The sequence below is a fragment of the Cheilinus undulatus genome, linkage group 14, assembly GCF_018320785.1.
Source record: "Cheilinus undulatus linkage group 14, ASM1832078v1, whole genome shotgun sequence".
Lineage (NCBI taxonomy): Eukaryota > Metazoa > Chordata > Actinopteri > Labriformes > Labridae > Cheilinus > Cheilinus undulatus.
This window is the reverse complement of record NC_054878.1, coordinates 21,479,715-21,506,178: the sequence shown is the minus strand read 5'-3', so window position 1 is coordinate 21,506,178 and position 26,464 is coordinate 21,479,715. Positions and strand designations below refer to the sequence as shown.

The 26,464-nt window shown below is 38.6% G+C and overlaps 1 protein-coding gene across 12 annotated transcripts in view; it reads left to right on the top strand.

Annotated features, from left to right (window-relative positions):
• Nucleotides 1-26,464, top strand: part of epb41l2 (erythrocyte membrane protein band 4.1 like 2) — a 78,232-nt gene that overhangs the window by 47,507 nt on the left and 4,261 nt on the right. For 2 of the 12 annotated variants that reach the window (XM_041805131.1, XM_041805132.1), the window contains exons 10-24: nt 553-640; nt 4,081-4,233; nt 4,492-4,589; nt 5,017-5,189; nt 6,795-6,880; nt 12,153-12,203; nt 12,318-12,353; nt 13,132-13,191; nt 15,682-15,849; nt 19,772-19,843; nt 20,222-20,857; nt 21,916-22,044; nt 22,309-22,407; nt 23,601-23,681; nt 26,263-26,377. In XM_041805131.1, the coding sequence (XP_041661065.1) occupies nt 553-640; nt 4,081-4,233; nt 4,492-4,589; nt 5,017-5,189; nt 6,795-6,880; nt 12,153-12,203; nt 12,318-12,353; nt 13,132-13,191; nt 15,682-15,849; nt 19,772-19,843; nt 20,222-20,857; nt 21,916-22,044; nt 22,309-22,407; nt 23,601-23,681; nt 26,263-26,367 (2,035 nt within the window). In that variant the 3' untranslated portion in view covers nt 26,368-26,377. Of the gene's footprint in view, nt 1-552; nt 641-4,080; nt 4,234-4,491; nt 4,590-5,016; nt 5,190-6,794; nt 6,881-8,794; nt 10,875-12,152; nt 12,204-12,317; nt 12,354-13,131; nt 13,192-15,681; nt 15,850-19,771; nt 19,844-20,221; nt 20,858-21,915; nt 22,045-22,308; nt 22,408-23,600; nt 23,682-26,262; nt 26,378-26,464 lie in introns of those variants that run through there. The other 10 variants (XM_041805133.1, XM_041805134.1, XM_041805135.1 and 7 more) reach the window with 10 other exon arrangements.

The following is a 26,464-nucleotide window of genomic DNA, read 5'->3' as shown; positions in this document are numbered from 1 at the left end:
GCATGTGGCTCAAGCTGCAGGTTGAGCATCACTAAACTAGACCAATGCTTCTCAAATGGTGTCGGAAGGCATCCTGGTGGGCAAGTCTTGTTGTGCTGAGGGAATTTGTAAAACCATGTGTTTTAGATTATACAACTTCTTAAATTACTTTAACATGATTTAACAGGACTATATTGTATCTGTATAGACATGATGTACCTTGAGATTTTTGCTTCATAGCGTAACTTGGGTGGAAAAGTTTAAAAGCATCTGATCTATTGTATTGTATCATATTGTTGTACTGTGCTGTATCATACTCTACCGTATCATACTGCATCATCGTGCCTAATCATGCATTATGGTATATTACGGTATATAAGGGTATAGCATTATATGCATATACTACATAGTAATATTGTATTGTTTTGTACCACATTGTATCATGTAGTATTGAAATTTATAGTATTGTATTTTCTTAAATGGTAACATATTATACTGTAAGGTCTTGCTTTGCCACATATTGTATCATATATTTAAGTGTGTTTTAATGATCTACCTTTAACATGGGCATAGGGGGATGACACCAGCGCAGGCCGACACCCAGTTTCTAGAAAATGCCAAGAAATTGTCCATGTACGGAGTGGACCTGCATCATGCTAAGGTACGAACAATAAAGGAACCCTCTGCTCTCTTATTCTCTTCTGTTGTTGGCATCTGGGGATCAGCACAGTTTCTTTGATGTCGGGAGCATGAGTCTGTGTTTCTGCATGTTTATCTGTGTGTGTTTGCGTGTGTGAGTGTGTGTCAGCTGTACAAACACTCAGGGAGGCCATTGCCATGGGAACAGCGGGGCTCTCTCACTGGGATAGCAGGTCATCAGCAGAGTGCGTGCCTGTTTCCATGTTTGTCTGAGCACATTTGTGTGTCTCTGTGCAAGACGGGTCGAAAAAATGGGGTAAATATGAAGAGAGAGACCGAGGGAGGGGGAAAGGAAGAGAGAGAAGAGTCTGAAAATAGAAGGAGAGGATGTTGTACTGAGGATATTCAGCAGACAGACGGAGAGAGATAAGGTTGGAGCAAACATAGACAGATCCTTGAAAGAGAGAGAGAGGTTGGGGAGAGTCCCCTTTAAGGGCATGCTCCACTTGCTTGCAACAGAGGGGAAACCAGCTGGAAGAAGAAAAAACCTTTCAAAATGTTGAAAATCTTTTTTTGTAGCATACCAAAGTTGTGGGAATTCAAAGAGCACAGCTATTTCTATCCTGTGCCATTAATTTGTCCTGTAAGGCCTCAAAAATTAGTCTTTTTAAATACTGTATCCCAAATAATGATATTAAAGGAACACAAACACTTTTTTCATATTTTTAAAAGTGTCCAACAGGGAAACATTTATACTGCCAGTGAGTTAACATCTTATATACAAATATATAAATCACAGAGTATGTAATCATCTGTATTTTATGATGGGGTGTACAAATGTTCATGGACTTTTCTTATGGTTCTACCAGTTTGTACTGACATTAACAACACTAGGGGAAAAAACTTGTCCATTCCAGTGCTAAGTAAGTTTCCAAATAAGTTCAAAAATTGCCGTTATCTCATTTAGATGCAAGTGTTTGATGATAAGATAAACCTAACAGATATAAAGAACAGGTAGCCTGGACATCACGCCGTGTGTTGCGCGGCGTTCTGTGTTTCGCATGGTTGGCTATTTGTGTAGCACAATGCCCTTGTTTTCACTGTCACTGTAATGTAACATGCATGATATGAGGCGTGAAAATCACGAGGGAAGAGAAGTTGATGCAGTGATGTTTACAGGCACTTGCCCTGCGTGTTTACACATCCACTGACCGCGGCTTCATTGCAGACACAGCACTACACCTGTAAACCTACGCAGATCTCTGAGTTTATGCGCTGCCTGCACGACTCACAGCACTCATTTTGTGTCTGCAAACTTCAGGGAATTTCATAAACTTCTCTGATTGACCTGAGAGTTTTACAGAACACCGTCAGGCTTCACAATTCAAATCCTGTTTTGGTGCTCCTCTCTCTCTCTCTCTCTCTCTCTCTCTCTCTCTTCCGTGTGTGCATGTTATACATTGAATTATAAATTATCTCAAATTCAGCGCACCTGTTCTTGATTGCAGTGCATTTTCAAAATGTTTAGCATCCCGAATGATTTGGTAAGACTTATATTGATAATAAATTGACACCAAATTTGACAGTGACAGAGACTAGGTGGGTTAAAGTTCATCATCATACGGTCAGGATTCAACAGGTCATAGAAGCAGCTTTATCCTTTAAATGTGCTCTCCATGTCAGTGAATGGTCTTAAAAGGACATATTTTTATTTTATGGTGGATGAACTCACAAAAAATGTGCAAAAATTTAAAGTGAACACCCTTTTGAAAAATAGATCATATTCCTGTAAGATACAGGTTCACCGTTCAGACATCATCAGACCTCTGTGTGAATGATGGAGCTTTATTCTTGCTAGAATGTGAAATATTACATTCATGCATAAAGTAGAGGATTTTAAAATGATTAAGTATCCCTTAAATTCCATGACAACTTGGAGAATAGAAATAAACTATAATGAAAGAAATAAAGAGTTGGCAGCAAACAGTTCCTGGTGAAGGATCCCTAAAACTCCAAATATGGCATAATGTGATGTCATTATTTAACTTCCTTTCCTTGTAACTTTAAAAAAATGTAAACCGTCATCAGAACTTCACTGCACTTTGTAAAATATATTTTCTTTAGAGAATCTGTTAATATCAACTTTTAATATAGAAGAAGTTCATTTAAGGGGCCAGACTTCTTTTCTCATTTGTCTAGTACTACTTCTCTTAAAAAAGCAAAAGTGATTGGTTAAAAAATGTAATCTTTCTTATTAGAGTACTCGATTAATTGTCTGAAGAATCGATAGAGTACTCGACTACAAAAAATATTACTGCAGCCCTAGTGCAGTGCTTGGTGTCCACCAAACATAGCGTCTTGTCTGTTGGTCAAAAAGTGCCAGTTTGGGCTCATCAGACCACAGAACTTGACCATGGAGTCTCCCACATGCCTTTTGGTGACCTCCAGTCAAGATTTAATGAGCTTTCTTCAACACGACAGTGACTGGTTTGACACCAGTTTTACTTAGTTGGTAGAACAGGCACAAATATACAAAAGCTACGTTCCTCGTGGATATGAATTCAGATTCTGGTGCTGTTTGGTTTATGTCTGCCACCTTTTTCTCTCCCAGTGTTTTTTTTGTCTCTCTTCAACTGTCAAATGACAGTATAAAAGCAACAAAAATAACCCTAAAACTTGTGTTTATGTTGTTGAATATGAAATTGGATATTTAATATCTTGTTCCAGTTTTTTAATAGTTGCTCTTGAAACTCAAACACAAACCCATTTCTGGTTATTGCAAACTCCATGTAGTGACCACACTGATGGTGCTACATGATAATAAGAAATGACACTTTGACAATAGTGTTAGCAGTCCAGGCAACAGAAGGACACTAAAAAAGGTTTGCTGCATAGTTAGCCTTCACCTTTAATTGTGTTTACAATTACTGGGCATTACTCTCAAAGTTGAGACACTCAACTCCCATCCCCTTCCTCCACTGTTGAATGATCTTCTTACAGAAACCACATAAAGCTAATGGATGGCTGTTTTTCCACCCCGACCATTAAAGTGCTAAATGTATCTTTACTGTGAGCTCAGGAATCGATGAGCCATCGATAACATAGCAACACCATGTGATGTGTGTGTGCCGCAGTAAAACCAACCAGTATCAATATATTGTATCCTCCATTAGGCCAACAGATTTTTCCTGTTAATTGACCACTGTAATCAATAAACCCCCTCCCCATAATCCAGATGGCCTTGGACTTAAAAGCTTTGTTAGCCAGTTAGTCTGTCTGCTAACCATGTTGTTACAGAGTGTGCATGTGTTAATTGAGTTTCTGTTGACCTTTAGGAGACTACTTTAGAAATCAATGAACATACAGTATATTCCAATGTAGACAAAGAGGATGCATATGCTGATTTTTCAGAAATTGTTTTATTTTGTGTGATTTTGATAAATCTGTGAATATGATTTGCAGGATTCTGAGGGTGTGGACATCATGCTAGGTGTGTGTGCCAATGGGCTTCTGGTTTACAAAGACAGACTGCGGATAAATCGCTTTGCCTGGCCTAAAATACTCAAGATTTCATACAAGAGGAACAACTTTTACATCAAGATCAGACCAGGAGAGGTATGCATAATAGCATAATTGTTTTGATTTTGTTGGTAAATAGCATTTTTTTCTGTGCTTATTTGCTTTTCCTTGTGGATTTGTATTCCTTTTATTCCTACTTTTTTTATTCACTGTGTAGCAATTTACTATTTTTAAAGTATGCAGCATAAATAAACGTGGATCTGATTGGATAAAAGATTCTTTTGCATATTCAGGTAGCCTCTCTGCAGGTGGTCAAATGTCATAATTTGCTGTTTTTTTATTTTTCTCTGTTAGACAGAGCAGTTTGAGAGCACGGTGGGCTTCAAACTCCAGAACCATCGATCTGCCAAAAGGCTGTGGAAAGTCTGTGTGGAGAACCACAGTTTCTTCAGGTAGAAATACACACCTCTTGATACACACTACAAATTAAACTTGTAGCATTTATGTTCATGGATCTCCCAGATTACCAGTCTGGCGCTCAAGGTAATTGTTACAGCTTATTGGGCTTTGTTCAACAGAGATGTGCTCCACAATAGACTGGCTTTCTTTCCAGAACATGAGAGAGTATTTTGTGGTTGTTTAACCAGTCTGGTACCTGCGGCGATACACACAAACACGCACACACAAATGAAGCAGGTGCTAGTCCCCAGGAGTGAGTGCTGTTTCTGTATGTTTGTGTAAGAGAAGAAAGGAATAAGCTTTAATATCCTGTCGAGGGAGAAGGTGCCTCTCTTGCACATGTACATACAGTAGTGACTGTTACATTTTATTAGGAAGTAAATCCCCAATATTTCTCCCCCTGTCTCTCTCCCTTTCCAGGTTAAATGCACCAGAAGCTCCCACCAAGGCCCGCTTCCTGACTCTGGGCTCCAAGTTCCGTTACAGTGGGCGAACTCAAGCCCAGACCCGCGTGGCCAGCTCCCTCATAGACCGACCTGCACCCAGCTTTGAACGCACCTCATCCAAACGCATCAGCCGCAGTCTGGATGGAGGTAACAAACAGAAACAAGCACAAGGAAATGAAATTCCAGCTTCACTTTTTCCACTCTAAAAAATGCAGGTTGAAAAGAGGAATGGGAGGTATGATGGGCAGATGGAACAGGGGTCATGGGTGTCTGTTTGTTTTGATGTACAAAGCTTGTCTCTGAGCAGATACAGGAAATAGCTGCAGCACATGTTTCCTGTCACACAGGGAGAGACAGAGTGAGAGAAGAAAAGATGTAGAGATATGTGCATCAAAACAAGGCATAATGATAAAAGTCAGACAGCTCTCGCAGCCAGGAACATAAGCACCGATCACAAAGTTGTCTTTCTTTTTTTAATTGGCTGTGTCAAACTCAGACATGAGAGCAGTAATTGCATATAGCCTGCAACTTACTACTGTTGCCTTAATAGTTTCTTCAAGTTGTTTTATTTGAAATGTGTTACCTTTATCTATTTTTAATTTTTTGTTCAACACAATTTTTCGTAGTATTTTTAGGGCCAAGCTTTAAGAGTCCAACTCATGCAGCTTTGTTGAGTTATTTCACAGCCTCACATTGCCCCCTGGTGGTTACATTATTTAACTGCAAGTCAGTGTCTGGCTAAGGTTTACGTCCCCTCTATATCCTGATCTTGAGTGCAGCAAGTACATGAAGGAGCTGTTGGTCCAAGAATACGGATGAAATGTTACCCATTTTATGATAACTGCGATCAAATATCTCTATGGCTATCAAACTGTTCAAATTTTAATTATTATTAAAATCCGTTAGTGTCAACCATGCTTTAATATCACAGCAAATAATGTCCAGATAGCATACTAAATGGGCTGGTTAACTGTGGGAAGAAAAAGCACTCAGGTTGACAAGGGACTTAACAAAAAACTTTTAGGGACAGGAGACATCACAACACTTGATTCAATGTCAAAATCTATGTTGAAATCAGCAATATGGACATTAATAAGCTTAGTAAATGAGCTGAAAGAAGATTATATTATGTTAAGTTATATTATGATGGTTTAAAGGTCAGCCTAGAAAAATATATGGATGTAAGTATAATGTAACACAGTTCATCTGGAGAGATGTTTGAACGAAGTTACCCATCATGCCCTTGAGCAGAGTGTTTTGATGAGCTTTATATGTGCTGAGTTGTGTTTGGATGTTGCCTGTTGTTCAGTGATTCCTGCCTGGGTTCTTTTGGTCATGTTTCTGGTGGATTGTTGTTGGTTGATGTGAGACACATTTGCAACTTGAGTGAAGTTATCCACTGAGTTAGAGTTCACACCAGTGACCTTAGGTGCTCCTTAAGGACACAAAGAGCATAGTCTTCATAAGTAAGTAAGGTGACTTTACCTGAAGAGCCTTGTCGAGGTTATATTCTGTTGGGTTTTTTTGCTGATAAGGAAAGATCTCCTCAGTAGCTAGCTACTCAGTGCTTAAAGTAAATGCTAAATTAAATACTCTCTAATTTTACTTCAGTGGATTTATAGACCAGGATTTTTACTTTTACTTTAGTAAATTTTAACCATAGTAACTGATCTTTTACCCTAGTACAATAGTTGTGTACCTTTTCCACCTCTGATATTTATCTATTGTTTCTGTGTATTTTTTACTCTTTAGCACCTATGATTAGCATAACAGAAGCTGGCAGGGACACAGCCGAGAATGGACGTGATCCCCACCTGGAGCTCCACTCTGACAACAAGGTGTGTGTGTATTTAGCTTTTTATCCAAGCCGACACATTTTTTGTGAGTTTGACAGAGACAGAATGAATACCTGGCAGAACAAAGAGCTAATCCTTTTGTGTCTTTGTCATCATTACATGATTGCTGAGAAGGTAGATCATCCAAAAGGAAGTGTTTTTGTGTGATTGCTTCTAAAAGTAAAATGTATGCATGTAGGTAATGGAATCCTATTGTATGTACAAGTGTCTTTAAGGGTAATATAACATTCTTATGTGTGTAAACATCCACATTTGACATTTTATAACATGCATTAGTTTAGGGTTGCTACTACACAATTGTAAATAGATCACAGTTAATGAACCAGTGTGACATGTTTGAATAGGGATGTCTGCATTGGTGCATTTAACATATGTGAGGACAAAAGGGAGCTGTAGCCTGATTCTGCAGAAAGTGTGAAATAGGGAGATCCTCAAAAGAAGTGAAGCACAAGCATGGCATTTATCACCATTAAAACCAAAAAAGTCAATTTTTTCCTCAAAATACTTGAAGAAAAGTACAGAATGAAAGGGATTATGGATGACTTACAGTGCTTTAATCTATTTTAAGACTTCAAATAAGTATAAAATGTAAAACAAAGTGGTTTCAGTGCTAATTTGATTTCTGTTTTGACATGAAAAAATGGTTTTAATATCTTTGTGTCCCTTAGAACTTAGAGGCTGACACTTTTCCGCTCAAGGTTTAAATATTGGGTTGGTGAAGAGTTCACAGACCAATAGGACAGATGAAAGTATATTTATCTTCATTTTGAAAGGTTTTTTAGATTTAAAATTTGCAAAATACTGTAATCCTCTACTTATCTATCAAAGTAAGTGAGGGATTGAGATGGTGTAAACTTTACATGCCCTGGCCTGGTGTGACATGACAGCTGCATAGGGAAAATAAGGAAGGAACAAGTTTCTGTTGAGAATGGGTTCATAATTTTTCAGTCAGTCTGAAATGTATGCTTATCATTTCCTTCTACACATGCCATTGTGTTTTTAACAATATAGTAGTCATGAGAAATAGAAATGATTTGTCCAGTTTGTTGTCTTTATTATTCCAGGAAAGATTGCAATACTGCCTGTTAAAATAATTATTCAAAGGCAAGAGTGTGAATAGTAGTAGTAACCTGCAGAAGCCACCTTTTCACGCAGCATAGGCTTGAAAGGCAGGAATGCAGTGTATCTAACACTTTACACATGAGTGTCACTGCTTTACTACATAGCAGTGCATTTGTTACAGAGGGTAAATATCCTCTTATAGAATTAAAATGATATAAAAAGCCTAGATTTAGTGGATTTGTTCTTTAACTACAAAGTTTAAATTAAAGCATACATAAAATTTGTAAAACTACTTTCCTTTAAAGCAAAATATGTCCAATCTACGGTGTATTTCAGTATGTTACGCATGTGTCCTGCTTCTCCTCACTTTCCTCACTTTCCCTTTTACCCCAACTCTTGCTCACTCCCCAGCACTGCGCTAAAGACCTCTGTTTATAGCCCGTGTTCAGTGTTGAAACTATTTTCTGCACAAACCTTTACTCTGCACTGAGCTCAAACCCTGCTGTGTTCACTTTTTAACCTTGTTGTGATGTTCACTGACTAATGTTGTGTCTCTTTCCCTCTCTCTTTTTTCCTTCACTGGCCTCCTTTTTTGCTCTGATCACTCCACTTTTTTGCATGCTGTCACTTTGATCATCATTTCATAATAACAACAAATGAAATGATATTTTTAATGCACATCTTGTCGTTTTTTTGTTGATTTTTTTTTTTTCACTGATTGCTTCGTCACTTGGTGGATGATTCGCTCCCCTCCACATCTGTCTCTCTCCGGTTATTGTTTTTTCCTCTGTGTTGTCATGTCCTTCCTCCTTTCTTCTGTCCTTCCCCCATCAGTCAATCTTCATGTTCCCTCTCTCCTTCTCCTCATCATCCTCCCTCTCCTCCATCCCTCCCTCCCTCGACTCGATTTCCGAGCTCGACCACGGCCTCTCAGACATTTCCGAAGATGACGACCACCTTGACGACACAACCGCCTTACAAACTCCATGGACTTTCTCCTCAATCACCTCTCCTGATCATCTTTTGACAGATCTTGAAAACCCCCTGATCACAAACTCACAGACATCCAGTTCAGAGCTTTCCGGTGCTGAGGAGGGCTGCCTCGCTGAAACCAGAGGAACAGCTGGATGGTCAAAATGGCACAGCTGGTTCTCTCTGAGTGGTGTGGTTAAATATGTGTCATTCATGCTGAGTTTCCTCTCTATCTCTGGTCTGAATAATAGCAGGTGTATGCCACTAAAGCTTTATTCAGGATTAACAAAGAGACTTGGCTGTTCTACTCTTGTTGTGTCCAAACTCCTGTCAAAATCAGCAGGGAAATTTAAGAGATTGACAATCAGTGCGCCCAAATTTATCATTTCCAACATGACTGCATCCAAACTTCACCAAATTCTAAACTGTCTCCTGTCAAAATTGGCTCATTTTCTGGAATTTATTGCAAGCTACTTGTCTACTAAATGTATGACTTTGGCTCCTGCTGTTCTCTGGTGCCCAACAAGACTACATCTGCCCTCTTTATCTTCTCTTACCTGTCCTACAATCATCTCTTCCTTTTCCTCTCTGTCTTCTCATGTCCTTTCCATCCCATCTTCCTCTTCTCTCTCCTCCTTCTCCCTCTCCACCCTAACCCCATCCTTACACCGCTATCTTCTCAATCCCTCCCCACTCTTCCTGCCCTGCCTCTTAGTCACCTTCCTCTTGGTTGTAATGCTAACAGCGAGCCAGTCATTAATCTTGGCGCTGATTTTAGCCACGCCCCTTGGCCTGACCCTGTGTTACCTCGAGAATGTGGTCTCCAGTCAAAGGAAGGCAGTTTTGCCAATGTTTGTCTCTGAAACTTCAAGTGATCAGTGTGAAGATCACTTCTGCAGTTCTGGTTTTAACAAGCAAGGGGCTCCTCTCACACCGACTCGCACACCTCCGCGCAGCAGGAACCCAACGAGTGCAACCTGGACGCAAGAGATGTGCGATCCTGCTGCATAAACACACAACATACACAACCCCACAAATGTCTCTTTCTGTCCTCTGTTCCACCCCTAATGTACACCTTTATCTTTACCTTAATTTTCCTTTTCCTAACCATTCCTGCATCCTGCCACCCTTACTGTATGTTAATAAAAAAGAACAAAGATTATAATAAGTTAGATCAAGCAATGTATTAAAATTCAGAGAATTTTTTAAGGATAGATAATGATAAAAGAGAAATAAATTATGAAATGGCTAATATAGAGACTCAATAGATATATTAAGACTGTACAGAGATTATAAGGGCAGGAAATGTGACAGAACACTAACATTTAGTGGTTTTCAGAGCAGACACTCAAAGTTGTTTCTTTAAAGCTCCTGTGAGAGTTCATAGATTAGTACATAACAGACTCAGATTAGTCTGGATGCTTTTTTTGGACCTTCAAAAGCAAAACCAAGACCATCAAAGAGACAATCCCTTCGATCCAAGTAGTGTTTTTTATATACCTGTCACTTCTGCCGTGGGGTAGGTGTCACAGAAAGTCATTAACAGCGTTAGTTAAAAGGATTCAAGATTAACCCTTTGAGCTAAGCTATTTTTAACCGTTCGTCTCAACTGGACTTACTATCTCAAAAAGCTGCAGTGATGTCCCTTGGATTTTCACAAACTTGTTCTCCCATCTCTTGGGGGCCAAAAAGTTGAAACAAAAACATTCTGTGACAAAAAGTCTTCTAAATACTCATGTATTTGCATAAAAAGTCCTTGCACTTTTTTTATTGGCTGAATATGAGCCATTATTCAAAGCAGCTCCTGTCTGTCTAATAGGAAATTTATAACTGGCTAGTGAGACTTTTTATTGTTCCTCCTAGTTAAATTCTTGTTTTAGTGGTGCTTTTTAAAATGCTTTGATTGGGTGCTGTCAGCGACACAACTGCTGAATAATGTCAGCGCTACTGTTTTTGTCTTTGTCCACTGTTGTATTTTATTGGGCAACAAAGTGTTCCTTAACAGGACACTTTTATCTGGGAATATTCAGGCTGTTGCTGTCATTTGCTGTGGTTGTGTGGTTGCCAGGACAGTGTGACAGTAAGTTGTTCTCTGGTTTTCTGTCTGTATGTGAGCTTTGTTCCACATGTGTCTGTTTGGTACACGTCTGTACCATACCAAGAGGCCCGTAACGAATTGGTACGCTACGAATACACGTACCTTTACACCCCTAATATGTACAGAATGAATCAGGACAATGAATCCTCCTACTTTGTCCACAAGGGGTGCCCTAATCCACCTAATTTGACTGTTCCTCACAGGAGCTTTAAAATCTTTAAATTAGTCTATACCACTTTAAGAAGGCTTGCCTCTCTGTGTTAAACACTCTGAAGTAAGTGACATTATGATTAAATAAAAGGAATATGCGAGGTACACGTTGCACTTGTTGCTCTAAATGCAATAAACCAGCACTCAGCTGCTGCATTTTGCCTTGTTAGTATAGAGAAATGGTCCCGGATTAGTGCTAGCTTGAATGTTTTAACTGTAGAGATAGGTAGGTACCCAGGATAGATCATTTCCTCTCACTTGTCAGCACTTAAAGCGCTTTGGTTTGTGTTTTAATGTCAATGAATGTTAAACAGTGTTACACACAAATAAACCCTTTGTGTCAGGATGCTACCCTCAATACCTGCCCTGATTACGCTGTGTTTTCAGTCAGTCTTCAGTGTATATAATATAGCAGTGACTTGGCGTTGCTTGCTTTAATGGGTCTAGATTACAAGGATACTAAAGGGAGAAACAGGTTGTAAAAAGCCAGGAACTATAGCGGTTGTAGATTTTAGCTTGTTGTAGATGCAGTATATCTGATGTGGTGTGGGGCACATTTTGAGCACGTTCATGTCAGCAGTAGATTTTTTCTTTTTTTGGCAGAAATTGATGTACATACAAAGCTGTTAGGCAGAACTTCAATATATCCTAAGACAGAAACATACTGAGAATAAATCTTTCCTAAATGTATGTCGAGAGCAGTCGGTAGCACCAGCTGTCTTCTATTATCAACACTGTCAGGCTCCTTTCATGTTACTGCTCCTGTGGCTTTAAGTGCAAAGGTCACATGACCAGCAGTACTTCTCGCTGACACCTGGGGAAGAAACAAACTTTTCCCATTATCCATTTCACATTTTTCTTTCTTCATGCCCCCAACCTCCACATTTTATCATGACTGCTACCACACTGAAGGTCAAGGAGGTCGACTTAAGCCCTGTTGATGCAGATGCAGCGCCCACCCAGGTCTGTAGGGCCTGTGTTCACCCAGCATGCTTTGGGATATTTACATGGTTAAGTTTAGGGTATATGGAGTAAACCTAACCTGTCCTTACTTTCTCCCTTACTTAACCCCTTCAGCAGTCACCTGGAGCCAGTGAGCTCGCCCCCTCTCAGGTTCACTCATTCTTAATGGTTTGATGGTGTATATCTGGTCTGTCAATCATTTTTTGTGGCTGGATTGTTGGTTTGGTTCATTCTTTTATGGTGAATTTGCCCAAGCATGATGACACAAAGTCATTTTTGGATATCAGCTACTGCTGACCCAATTTGAGGCTTCTTTGAACAAAAACTAAAGAAAATTTCAATCAACAGTTATATTGAGTAAATAAATAGTCTCTATTTATAGCCTTTGCTTTCCAATTAGGCTTAAGATCAAGAATTGCTCCTGATTGAGGCACTTTCACCTAAAATCATTACTTTCGATTGCTCTGCTGTGGTTTATGGTTTCACAGTTTGTTTGGTTTTGGATCATGTCTGTGGTTTATCACTACTGTTGGGATTCACATGGGGCTTTGTTGGTTTGTGTTGCATGTGCTGGTATGAGGGTATTTTAAACACTGAATTTTTAACGTGTTAACATGGGTACAAGTGCTAACATTATCAAATTCAATAAGATACCAGAAAATCTGTACTTGTACCCATCTTAAACCCATCAAGGTTGGACATTTTGGCATTATCACCACATGACTTATATTTTTATTTCTTTTCTTTTTTTTTCTTTTTTTTCATGTATAAGATTTTCTTTTTATTATTTTTTTTATATGTTTTTAATTTTTTGTTAAGTATTTTACTTTGTTTATTTTGCAGTTTAGATCAAGTAATTTTTTTAAATCATTTTGAATTAATTTTCTCTTTTGTTCTTTTTTTTTTTTGCTGTATGTCTGCCTTACAGAGTCCAATGAGAGTGCATGGGGACAATATTTATGTGAGGCACAGTAATTTAATGTTGGAGGTTGGTACTGGTGTTCGCCTGATGGCCGAAACAAAAAGAGCTACATGTTTCTGTGTACTCTTGACGCCATCAGAACTACAACTTCCTCTGAACTGTACAAGACTGCTGCCCTCTCGCACTCTCAGGCTCTGTGTGCATGCCTGTGTGTGTTGATGTGTGTGGATATCAAGTCAACAGTCATCTCCAGTTTGATGAAAACGTTTCTTTATCAGATTTTTTTTCCTGCCTGCCGTCCTAACTCTCATGGCAGACATTTTGAACATTTGAGCTGGGAAACGTAGCTTAGTGTGTTCTACAAATGACAGAAAAGAAAAGCCAATCAAAGCTGCACTGATTGATAGTTTTATTGAAATCCATTTAAAATACTAAATGCAGGCGTGCCGGTGGTCGAGTGGTTGGGGCGCGTGCCGTGTGCACGGGCGACCCGGGTTCGAGTCCGGCCCGTGGCACTGTTTCCTGCATGTCTCTCCCCGCTCTCTCCCCTGTTTCCGACTCTATCCACTGTCCTATCAAATAAAGGCAAAAAGGCCAAAAATAAATCTTTAAATTAAAAAAAAAATATACTAAATGCACAGTTATTGGTTTTCTTTTTTCCAGGCAAGCGTAGTACATCTGTACTACCTGTGTCTGCTGTAGCAATCAGCACTGAAATATCTGAGAGCCTTACAGCTCGTTTAAAGTCACTGATATGATTTTTCTGTGTTCTCAAGACCTCATTTATTTGTACACTACCTGACCTGAAACAAAAGGAGCACACAATAATTAAATGGCACTTGACCAGTGATCCAGTTGTAAGTTTCAGTTCAAAATATCAGTTATTTAAAAAATGGTTTATCCATTATAGGGACATAAAATCATTAGTTATTGTGCAAATTTTAATACTGTTTTTTTCCAGAGGGCATCTTTACGTGTCTCAATTTATCTTATCTTATTTTATTTTATCATCTTATCTTATATTACATTACTAACATTACATTACATTATCAATCGTATCATATTTCCCCTCTGAAAATATATTACCTAGACACGATTTCATACTGTACTGATTCAAAACCATGGTGTATCGTATTGTATTGTATCATATCATGAATTTCCCACCCATAGCAGACAGTAAAAAAAAATTCTACTAATAGGTGACCTAAAGAATTATTTGTCTTCATAGTTGAATGAGACCAAATAAAGAGCTTTAAGAAAATTGAATATTTTTCTTGCAACCATTTCAACTTTACAAGTCCTTTACAAGTCATACTCCTATATATTACTGCCCCCATTTGAACAAATCTTCAAACTAATGCAGCTTTGAAAATTAAGTCAAACTTTCTGCCACTATTTAAAAAAGTCCTTTAAAAAACAAAAACAAAAATCTGCTTGAATTGATTGGATCAGGGGCATTGACTGGATGTAACACAAATTCAGTGTTCCTTGAAACATTCAATCCTGATTTATTTTTTCAGAGTCAAAGTGCTCCAAAAAGGAACTTATGTTTTCTGGACAGGTTAAAAGTATATTTAATTGATATACTGCTGTATAAAATATCCTATGACATTTTCCCAGGTTGTGTTCACACTGGCTGCTTTGAGAGTTGGGTCAGTGAGTGAATGTGAGTTTTATGCATGTTCTGTGCATGTTGAATGCTGTTTTATGGACTTTACATCATGCTGTGTTTGAAATCCTTGATTGAACCGAGATTTTGATTATTGGCAGACAGTTGCCTCTAACCAGACTAACCCTGCCTCCCTAACCCACAAGAGAAGCTGTCTTCCTGTTTTCTGGTGGTTGGCTTTAAACCTTAAGTGATGCGTTGTTTGTTAACATACTAAAAAAACAAAACAAAAACAATATCTTTCACAGCAACATGGGGCTGATAGAGATGTATTGCTATTTCTAAGAGTATTACAGATGGAGCTGTAATAGAATAGTGCAATCACCACTCTCAGGCCCATGCTTTGCTGTTCCTGGCTTGATTTGTGAAGAAAAAAAATCCTCAACAAGATGGGGAGACCCTTTTTCACTGCAGCCTGCCAATAAAAAACATATTTCAACACGCAAACTTACAAAATTATATGTTTTTAATTGAAGATCTTTAAATGAGGCTTGAGTGAGACAGGGCATCCATCTTGTCCTCCTCCTGATTGACAGACTAATGTTCCTGTGCCCTTTTGAACCAAATTTTTCCCCTTCTCCCCATCCCTCTCTCCCTTACCCTCCCAATTTCTTCCTTCACTCCATTTTATCACTTCTTTCTTCATTCTTTATACATTTTTCTCTGACATCTCTCTCTTCGTCCTCCTATCCCTCCATTTTATCCTCCATTTTTAATCTACCACTTTTTCTTTTCTTCCCATCCCTGCCCTAAATCCCTCATTTTTACCCCACCTCTTTTTATCTCTACCTCCCATCATCCCTCATATATCTATACTCATCCCATTCACCATCCACCTTTACCTCGCCCTCCCCGTTCCCGCCCTTCCTCTCCCTTCCCCTCATTAGGACCATGATAAGACCCAAGAGGAGGTCCTGAAACACCAAGCTAGCATTAGCCAGCTAAAACGCTCCTTTATGGAGGCGCCACCTCCCTCTCCTCCTCAGCCCAACCAGTGGGAGAAACGTCTCACCTCCTCCCCCGCTACAACGATACGTATTCAGCAGCAACAAGTGGTACGTCTGATGGATGTCTGTGTCAGCAACGTGAGAAAAAAGCTTGAATTACAGGGAGAAAATATTACTGAAGTGAAATTCTTCTTGGCAGATGATTACAGTGCTGCAAAAATAAACAATGTGGTTGAAATGTTATTGAAAGTGTGTGCACCTGATTCAAAATTTAAAGCTTCTCTCTATTATTATTTACCTTAAAGGGGTATTTTTCCTTTGTTGCTCTTGCAATGGTGTGGATTTCATGACCTGTGTGCAGCTCACTCATCATTTGACAAGTGGAAAAGGGATTGTTCTGATCTTCTGTTTTCCTCTTCTGCTGGACTCACATCCCATTTCACATTTTAAACATTTTCTAGAAGGGTTCTGCATCTGGTTTGCTTTTTGTTTTGTATGCATACAGGGGTTTCTTTTTTTTCTGTCCTCTCTGAAATGCTTCCATTCATTCTCTATGTGTGTGTCTGTGTATGTTGTGTAGAGTTTGGAAGAAGAGATAGCCTCTGTACTTTTCAGCAGACACTCTGGCACCGGCTTTTGTTCGGCCACTGCGTCTGCCTGCAGCATTCCTGAGCCAACACTAGATGCTGTTATAACCACATTCTCATCCACTCCTACTACTTCCTCTGCTGTCGGCAAAACTGCTACAAAAAACAGGACTCTTATTCCCACAACTGCTTCACTCTCTGCCTCCAAGGTGCTGCTGCCACTGCTGAACATTAAGGAGTCCGTTTACTTTCATCTCAGTCCATACACTACTTCTTTTAGTAGTGATTGATGGACTGACAGAATAATAGAGCATGTTTTGCTCCTGAGAGAGTAAACTTGACTACAATTAATGTCTTAGATGATAAAAGATGCTTGCCAAAAGTGTTGAAAGGCTCCACTCCATGATGCCTGCTGTGGATGCCGGATGAATGTTTGTTGTTGTTATATTCTAACAGGAACTATTCATCCTGAATGATAGGCATGAATAATCCAATCAAGAAACAACTAACAGCTGTTAGCACCATGGATGTGAAAATGTCTTCTGTTTGTGATGCTAATTATTATGTGCGTGAACTGAATGCAAAATAACAATGTTTTTTTTAGCTCATTTAGGAGGAAATAACACTCAAAAGAAGCAAGTGTTGGAACAGCAGTTTGCAGCTACTTTTGTTTCAGAGCTTATGTTTAGATTTTCAACTTTATACCTCATAATATATAATGTTCAAGATCAATCTAGAGAGAGCCCTGTTTTTATTTTAAACGAATAGACAATTAAAAAAAAACTCTTAAGTCAGCATCTTTACATACATGAAAGTCTCATCTTCTAGAGTCTGTTGGATTTCACAACACCTAAAGCTTTTCTACTTAATGAGGTATAATTTCACCTGACAAGCCTCACACAAAGCCGAGGTGATTGAATTTTTGTGCCAAGACTGGCTTAACCTAACAGTAATGAGAAAAGCTGATGGGGATCATGCAAATCACATGAAAGCTTTTAGGAAAAGCCGAGGAAGTAACACCAAATATTGACTTTTAAACCCTTCCTAAGTTGAAACAATAGTTCTCGTTTGATAAAACAAATATAAACTCTTTTTACTGCATTATTTAACACAAATAGAAATTAAAAATTCTAAACCAGTTGACTTCCTCTGACAACAAACGACCAAAATGAAAATGATTACAAGAATGTAAGGAAGAATTTTGCAACATTGAAATGCTGTGAATTCATTAAACAGACAGTTTTGCACAAAGATGTATACATTTAAGAGTAAGTAGAGCAAAAAGCTAGACAGGAGGGAGCAATATCAGTAAGTGCCACAAGCTGCTTCAAGTCTGATCAGGCACAGGTGCTGCCATTTATGCATGGTTGATAGAAACATTTTTTCCCCTAAAAAGTGTGCAGATATGCACAATAAAACAAAAAGGTTCAGTTGACTTTAACATAAAATATTTACGTAGTAGAACCAGAGGCAGAGTTCTAACATTTTCGGAGCAATGTTAAAGAAAACAAAAGCACAAATGCTAAATGATTTTTGGTCTGTTTATTAAATGCATACAAACAGATGTTTAGAACTTAAACACATTCAAACTTAAGAAAGTATTCAAGGGAATTTGTAATTTTCCCTACTCCCGAAACTCTGTCAGTTTGTCTTTCTGAAGCCCTGGGAAGAATGTCATCCTTAAGTATATTGTTTCCCACATATTGACGACACTTTGACTCATTATAAATTCAGTATGAATTGTTGTATTGGAGGGAATAATATTTTGATATCATTCTCATTTTTGATAAGACAAACATATACAAATGTTTGCATGATGTGTAGAGCTAAACATCTTTGCCTCATAAAATTGGTATTTTGAATTATATTTCAGGTCAAAGACATATCGCACCACTGCGATTTGAAAACTGCAGTAGGACATGTTACGATTTAATCTAAATTTTGATTAATAGCCTAGCCCTAGTGATACGCTACTTCAACAATAATTAACCTTCGAACACACAGCTCATCTGCTGTCATTTCTGAATATCACAACATTTCAAACATTTCAACAAGCAAGTGATTTATTTGAGCATCTATATACTACATACTGTTGATGAATGCTGTCAAAACAGCAGAAAATTAAATGAGTAGAAAGGGGTGGGGCACATTGGCCATTTCTACCACTCAAGTAAAGCATCCATCTATGAAAAATGCTGTAGTATATACATTTATAAATAATATCAGTCTTCTATTGATTGACTTTCTCAATTAAACCTTGATTTTTGTTTTAACCTTTGTGATGTCTATGCCCAGTAATCCAAGTCAATATTTGGTGTCACAGTTTGAAGAATAATGTAAAAGCCTTTAAAAAAACATTAAAATGTTGAAATTTGTACCAAATACACAGAAACTGCTCTTCCAGTACTATGTTTCTTTTGCCCTCTTCTCAACCAAAAAAAAGCCTGTTTCCACTGTTGGAATGTACTATTTAGTGCATCTTCTATCGGTGTTTTTACATTTTCTATTCTGCTTTTAACCCTTTACCCTTGACCTTCTTACTGTGTGAAAAACAGTGATTGTGCATGACAGAAATATCCATAATTGGAAAAATGAGAAGGAAATAATACAACAATTTCAACCCCTTTTCCCTTCCTGTTGTCTGAAAGTAGTTCCTTATCACTAAGGCCGGCCACACACTACAGGATTTAAGCCCATTCGGGGCAAGATTTGCCTCCCCTGACGATTGTGGGGGCATATCCCGAGAGGGTCCTCATCGCAATCAACTATTTGTCTGAATAGTCCTCATGTGTGTAGTGTCAACACGATTGTTTTACTGCTCCAAATTGCGTCATAGCCTCCAAAATCCCGAATCGTAAATATCAAACATGTTTGATATTTACAATTCTAGGTCGCTGACGGAGTACCCACAACAACCGGTGAGAGTGAGCACACGGGGTAGCGTCACAGATGGATCATACATACTTTCACCGCTCACAACCATAAACACAACTGTACCTTAATTTCAGCCATGATTTCATCCCGAGTCTTTCCCATGTGTTATGACTTTTGCTGTACCTGTAACGCATGCAAGGGCAGCCTGTTGTGGAGAGACAGCAAGATGGTATTGACAGACGTCCGTGTTTTGTTTCTTGTTCTTTTTTTTTTTTTTTTTTTTCTGAAGTCAAATGATCACATGAGGTTGTAGTCAGGTCGGCAGGTGTGTGGTCTCCAGTGATCTAAAAGTCTGACTGAGTTGTCTAGTGTGTGCGTTCAGAGTATTAAAGATGAAAAATCTTTGGAAATTGTCCTGAAGTCTGTGGTCTCTCACGGTTTTAAAATCTTTTCAGATTAAAAAATCGTCTAGTGTGTGGCTGGCCTAAGGGAACCTTAGTTGCTAACAGTGATGATGTTACTAATGCCGTGTGATTGATGATTGTCATGGTAACCTCTCTGTCACGCAGGTGAGTGTGCCCAAAACGGAAGCAGCAGCCGCCGCTGATAACTCGATCTCTGATACCAAAGAACCTGCAAAGGTGGTCCTAACGCTCTTCTATAAATAAACCCAGACTTTCATTCATGACGCTTTTCATCCTTCACTCCCTACATTCCTGCAGCTCAATATTACCTCCTTCATCATTTTTAGACTGTTCCTTTGTCTGTGTTCCCTGCTGTTCTGCTTATTTTACATCTGTGTCCACAGTTCATCATCTCCATCTTCTTTTTATCCTGATTTTTCCTCATGTGACATTTAATTTTGGTTTATAGAAGTTGAATTTTGTCTTTACGTTCAATGATCATGTTATGTTTTTTTTTTGTCCCCCATGCGTTTGTTGTGTATGTGCGTGCACCTCATTGTGTGTGTCTGTGCACTCCTGTGTACATGGCGCGTGTGTGTTTGTGCGTGTGTGTAGACAACCGAAGTCGAAATCGAAGAAACCGTTGTCGTCCAAGAGGTTTCCAAAGCCCCCAAACCAGGATTTGTTACTGTTACCATCAGCTCCCCTGAAACTAAAGAGGAGGAGTTGAAATCCGAAGAGGAGGCAGCTGCTGTTTTAGCAGAGGGAGCAAAAGCAGCGGTGAAGCAAGAGAGCATTTCATCTGAGAGCGAGAGTGAAGAAGAAGCAGAGTACCACCCAAATGTGTCCGTGTCTTTCTCTAATACACGAATACCTGAAGAGAGGGAGGAGGAGGAGGAAGAGCAGGAGAAGAAAGAGGAGGACACGTCAGCTCCAGACGCTCCTTCTCTGCCAACAGAAGTCAGTAAACCTGAAGAGTCAACCATCAAAGAGGTAGAGGAGCCCAAAGAAGAAGATGAAGAGAAGAAGAAGGAGGAGAAAGAGAGTGAGAAGGAGACAGAGACGAGCACTGACGACCCAATGATGACGCCTGAAGAAGCCCCTAACGGTCTCGCCCTGCCTGAGGAGAACATTAGCGCAACTGTGGCTCCTACAACAGCAGCAGCAGTAGAAAAAGAAGAGCCGCAAATGAACGGGGAAGCCTCTCTGGTTGAAGCAGAAGCTCGGCCGCAGGTTATTTGTTGCTCTGAGGTAAAGCCTTCACTTGGCCAACTGCGGAGCTTCGATCCCTCCTACCAACCGTAGAAACACCCACATTTCTTCTTCCTTCCTGCTTACCTCAGTTGCCGTTTCCCTCCTTTTGTGCTTGTGTGAATCTTTAAGCCCCATGTACATCCTCACACTCAAGTTTGTCCTGTTAAAAACTATACAAATAGAGTTGAAAATATCTCTTCAGTGTCAAGTTACCATCCCTTACATGAATAATTTAAATCTTTGTTTCAACTTTCATACACTTCACCCTTCATACCAGCCTCACATAGTGTTGTTTTACTCTCACTCTTCATAGTGTTGCAGTGTTGTGAAGTAAATGGGGCCTAATTGGGAACTGCACGATGCTTTTAGGTGTTTTCATGCCTTTTTTTTTTTTTTTCTCTCTGCATGCTGCATTTCACCGCCATTGTGTGCATATTTGCATGTTTGTGTCCTCAATGTGTTTGGCATTGATGCCTCTCTAAACATCCAATTGGCTGGTCATGGTCGTCATAGAAACTGCATCATTAAATTCATCACTGCCAATCACTTTGGAAATGCCATCCACTCATCTGAATGCTGTGTTTGCATGCTGAGTGCCATTTTTGTTTGCCAGACATTTTGAGTGTTGCATGTTTTCCTGGGCTCATGTTTTATGCATGTTTGTGGTGTGTTGTACTTTGAGTTGTGCACTGACACCAAAGATTTTTATTGTTGTTGTGTTGCTGTGGTAGCTGTGGCTCATACATTGCTGAACATAGGCGTGCTGCATTTTGTGGTGTTGGCATGCATGCGTTTGGAGGCTCTTCGTTCTTTGCATGCGTTTTGCTGCAGTTACATGCACATATATTGTGTTTTGTTGTGGTGTATTAAGTGTTTAATTTACATTCACATTTTCATGGAAGTAAGAAAAATATTCTACAAATTGACTTCAAAGCTAATATCCAAAATTAATGTTTAGACAAAGCTTTTCTCTTTTTGTTCCACTAACTCTCTGAGTTTTAACATATTAACCCTCTCTCCTCCCCCCTCACTTCTCTCTCCCCTCCCCCTTCTAGCCACCCGTGGTAAAGACAGAAATGGTGACTATATCAGACACGTTTGCAGCCCAGAAAACTGAGATAGCTACAAAAGAAGTGCCCATCGTACATACGGAAACCAAGACCATCACATACGAGGCTGCACAGGTGCACTTTTAGGAAGCAGAGGGAGTTCATTCATTTTTCTTACGCCATCCCTTCAGATTTATTTACTATTTCAAGGCCTTTTAATGTTAATATGTCATCTGAAAGCATTGTTTTTCTAGTGCATGCTGCCATGGTTCATTTCCTCTCCCCTCAGGGAACTCATGTCATTAGAAGACAAAAAGAGTCTTTAAAACATCAAAACAAATGGGAGTTTGTAATAGTATCACGCAACTAATAACGTGTATTCATGTCCTTTGTTGTCAGCTGGATGGGAATGGTGACGGCGAGCCAGGAGTGTTGATGACTGCTCAGACAATCACCTCTGAATCTCTCTGTACAACTACAACCACACACATTACCAAGGTAAGATACACACACAGGACAGGAGTGCTCTAGGATGGTGTGTGCATGTCAGTTGAATAAGCCGAAGCCACACCCACTTATGAGAAATACAGTCCTCTCAAATTTAAAAAACGCTACAACCGAAATAGAGATGTCATCTGTCTACTATGTTGCTGTTACAACTGTCTATTTAAGCCACCAGAGAAACAATCTGATTCATGTCATGACAGAGTTAAAAAGTCTTTGTTTAATTTTCTCATCCTGTATTTAACTCTTCAGGTATTCCTTATCTCTCTTTTTCTGAGTTATGTGAAGTTAAGTTGCTTTCCCAATTATGAGACGTCCTTGTTGTTAAGTTGTTGCTGAAATACTACATTCCCTGATGTTGCTCTTCAAAATAAAAGTCTTTAATGATGATTAGCACTGGAGGACTTTATTGTGTCAGATTTGGCAGTAATAGATTGTGTCTATCATCTGATACTTTACTAAACTTTAGCACCTTGATGCTACCAGACATGGGGATTAAACTGTTTCTGCTTGTAGAGGGACAGTCAAAACCTGCTTCTTTTAATCATCCAGTACTAAAGACGAGTGAAGTATGGGTTAAAACACACCTTCAGCAGGTAAGATGTTAGTTCCTGCTGCATCTGGTTCAAGTAAAAACTAGACAAGAACTCCAGCAATTAGTCTGCTCCCTTACACTGCAGTGAACTCTGATCAGGGGCTGCTGCTTAACTTTGCTAGAGCAGAGATACAGAATTTGGGGATTAAATTTTACTGTATTCTGACAAAAATCTCTCTGTTATGATGCTTTTAAATGCCCTGTAGGCCACAGTGACTGATGGAGTTGGGAGATTTGATAGATTGGTAGATTAACCTCACAATAAACAAAAACCTAGCTGAAAACACAAAAAATTGCTCAGTGATTTTATGTCCTTTTAGCATTGGGGAGTTGGGTATTTCTCATGGTGACTGATGACACAGTCAAGCGCTGCATTTGCCCTGCCCTAATTAAACCAAGCCAGGAAAGAGGTGAACAGTTTTCTAATGTCCTAAGTCCAAGAGTCAGTCACACATAGATCTCGTAGTTTTCACATGTTTATAGCAACCTTATTCCGACAGGTCCAATGTGTTAAGACACTGATTATTGATTTTACAGAGACTTTAATCAATTGTAAATCATCAATGTATCATTTTGGTACATTTTGTTGCAGACGTTAAAGGGCGGCCTATCAGAGACGAGGATTGAGAAACGCATCGTCATTACAGGCGACTGTGACATCGACCATGACCAGGTCAGTCACAGCCCATACTAATGCCTTATACGGTTTCCAAAAAAAAGTTTTGAAAAAGGCCCTTAAAAGTATGATTTTGTTGACAATTTCAGTCAAAGTTGCACAACTTTTTTTTTTTTTACATATTGTCATTCAAATGAAAGGAGGAACCTCTAAAGGTAACGGATGAAGCTTACAGACTCAGCCCTATTTTACTTTATTTTCACCCACATTTGCTAGATTTTATGTAACAAATGGACTTTTGCTGACATGTCTATCATGTTGCTCACAGTCTGAATGCACAGCATAGTTTATTAACCACTTTGATACATGCCCACATGTCATGAGCCCCACCATCCAATCCATGCACCCAGGAAAAAGTGTAAACCTTTTTGTTTTTGCCATGCTGTGTCTGGTTTTTGTTGCTTGTGTTCATTAGTTTATTTTTATGAATGTCTTTGGCTCGTTTGCAACCAACATTTTGGATGAAAAAAACCCCACAAGTTTTTCAGTTCTAGTTGGAGGATTTTTAAATCCTGATGGGGGGGGGGGGGTCTCTATTATGTGTTTCTTAATTTTTTGGTCCAAAAGTAGATTACTCTGCAGGGCCACTTTCCAACCCCACTACTCATGAATTATACTAAAATTTTGAGAATGGCTACAAATTGGATACTGTTCCTTCACGGGCAAAACACGATTGATGCACACTCTCTCCAAACTGTATAAAGCATCTGATTGGTCCTTATTCAAAAAGAATTTTGATTTTTAAAACCTGCCCTATGATTGTTATGTACGTTTGAACAAGTTTTGGAATAGACTTAAAGATATCTAAAAGTGATGGATTTGGATTTTTTTATTTTTTCCTCTAATACTTTAGAAATACTTTAGAAACAGATGGTTTAAACTGATGCCACAGCATTTACTGGAAGAAAATGTAGAGTAAGTTTTGTGTTGAAAAACTTGTGATGTCTCAAATATTTGACCAAAAAAGGAGCATTTGATCATTTGATCATGTATAAACTTTTATGCACGATGCCTCATCCACTGATTTCTTTTAGTTGCTTGTCTGGTTTTGATCTGCTGGATTTACATTTAAGACACATAAGCTGGTAGTGGGATTTAATTCAAATAAATCTTTTCCACTTAATGTGTCGGTCGGCAGCCATTTTGCTTAACAGAGTTTACTATGTTCCTCCAGGAAGTTGCAGTGTCATAAATGTAACAGTTAACACAAATTAACCAATCCTGGTATATTCTGCATTTACAATTTTTCTCAAACAACATAGCAACACCTTTTTGATACTGGTGAGTATACTGAGTATTTAAAGAGATGGTTGACACTGTTACTAAAGAGTCTTATCAGATTTTGCTTTTTTTTGTAGTTTTTATAAACTTAGAAGATTACAGTAGTATTCATAAACTGACCTTTATGTCATCATTTTAATTCTCAAAAAAAAAAACAAAAAAAAAACAAAAACAAGAAAGCAAATTTTTTTTCTTTTTTTTTTTTCAAGTAACTCATCTTAATTTTCAGGTTATCATATCATAAATACTATGTTTGATGTATGTGATGTACAAAGCAAATAGTTTATTGCAATTAACCAAGGTCCACAATCAGTGCATAATTTTTTTTTTTAAATTGAGATTAATCACATGATTTTTTTTCCCTTTTAACACCACTCAGTTGGGCCACATCAGTGTCTCCCTGCAGCCACAATGATGAAGATTAAATCAGCCACTGCTCCTAAATATCTCTTCTCACTTAAATAAACATACAGACAGCTCAGTGGCTAGACAGAAGTTATCTGAACCTTGTAATATCAAACAGATATCTTTTTACTGGCCCTTTTATCCATTTCAGTCTGTAGCAAGTTCTTTTCTCCATGTTTAAGTTGTTAAAGAAAATGTTAAAGCTTCAATCTACCTATTAAAGCAGGTCTGTATCTTAACAGGAAGTCAGTTACCCTTAGTTTAAGATGGAAAAACAATCCAAAACAACAAAAATGTTAATCTTTTGACAGCCCTAACATAGTATTGTGTAGTATTGTGGGCCTCTCATGTACATTGGGTGTGACCTCACCACTAAGCCATCTGCACCCCAGTTTTTTTTTTTTCCAAGCATTTTTTAATTGTATAGTGAACACCATTTAAAGCACTTTCAACATTAATAACTTTATTTTAAAAATATATTTTTTCTAGAAAGGTTTTGTGCCTTTTTTGGTAAGGTTTAAAAATATATAAACAGTCATTGTTTTTCTTTTGCAAATACATCTGCTCCTGTGACAGACAAGAGTAAATCTTCAAACAATTAAACTTTCATCATCAATCCTTTACTTAAAGCTGGTGCAAAAGAAGGCGTTTTAGGTTTTCTTAAGCATCAGGAATACATGTGAAATCCTGGAAGGACTTGATAAACATTCACTTAACCCATAGAAGTAAAATGGCACATCATAGTAAATCCAGCATTCATGTCTTTTTCTTTATGCTTCTTTATTTAATTTTTCATTTAACTCCCCCCTCCCCCTCCATCTGCCTACCCCCTTTCCCCCAATGCCTGCTGTGCTCGGTGCTGCCACTCTTTGGTCGCCCCTTGGTACTGAAGGCACTGGCCCAGGCCATTAAGGAGGCCAAAGAGCAACATCCTGACATGTCTGTCACCAGAGTGGTGGTTCATAAAGAAACTGAGCTGGCTGAGGAGGAGGATTGACAGAACGCAGGTAGTAATAATAATAGTAACCCATTATTATTATTATTAATTATTATTATTATTATTATTATTATTATTCATGGAGAAAGTCATATTG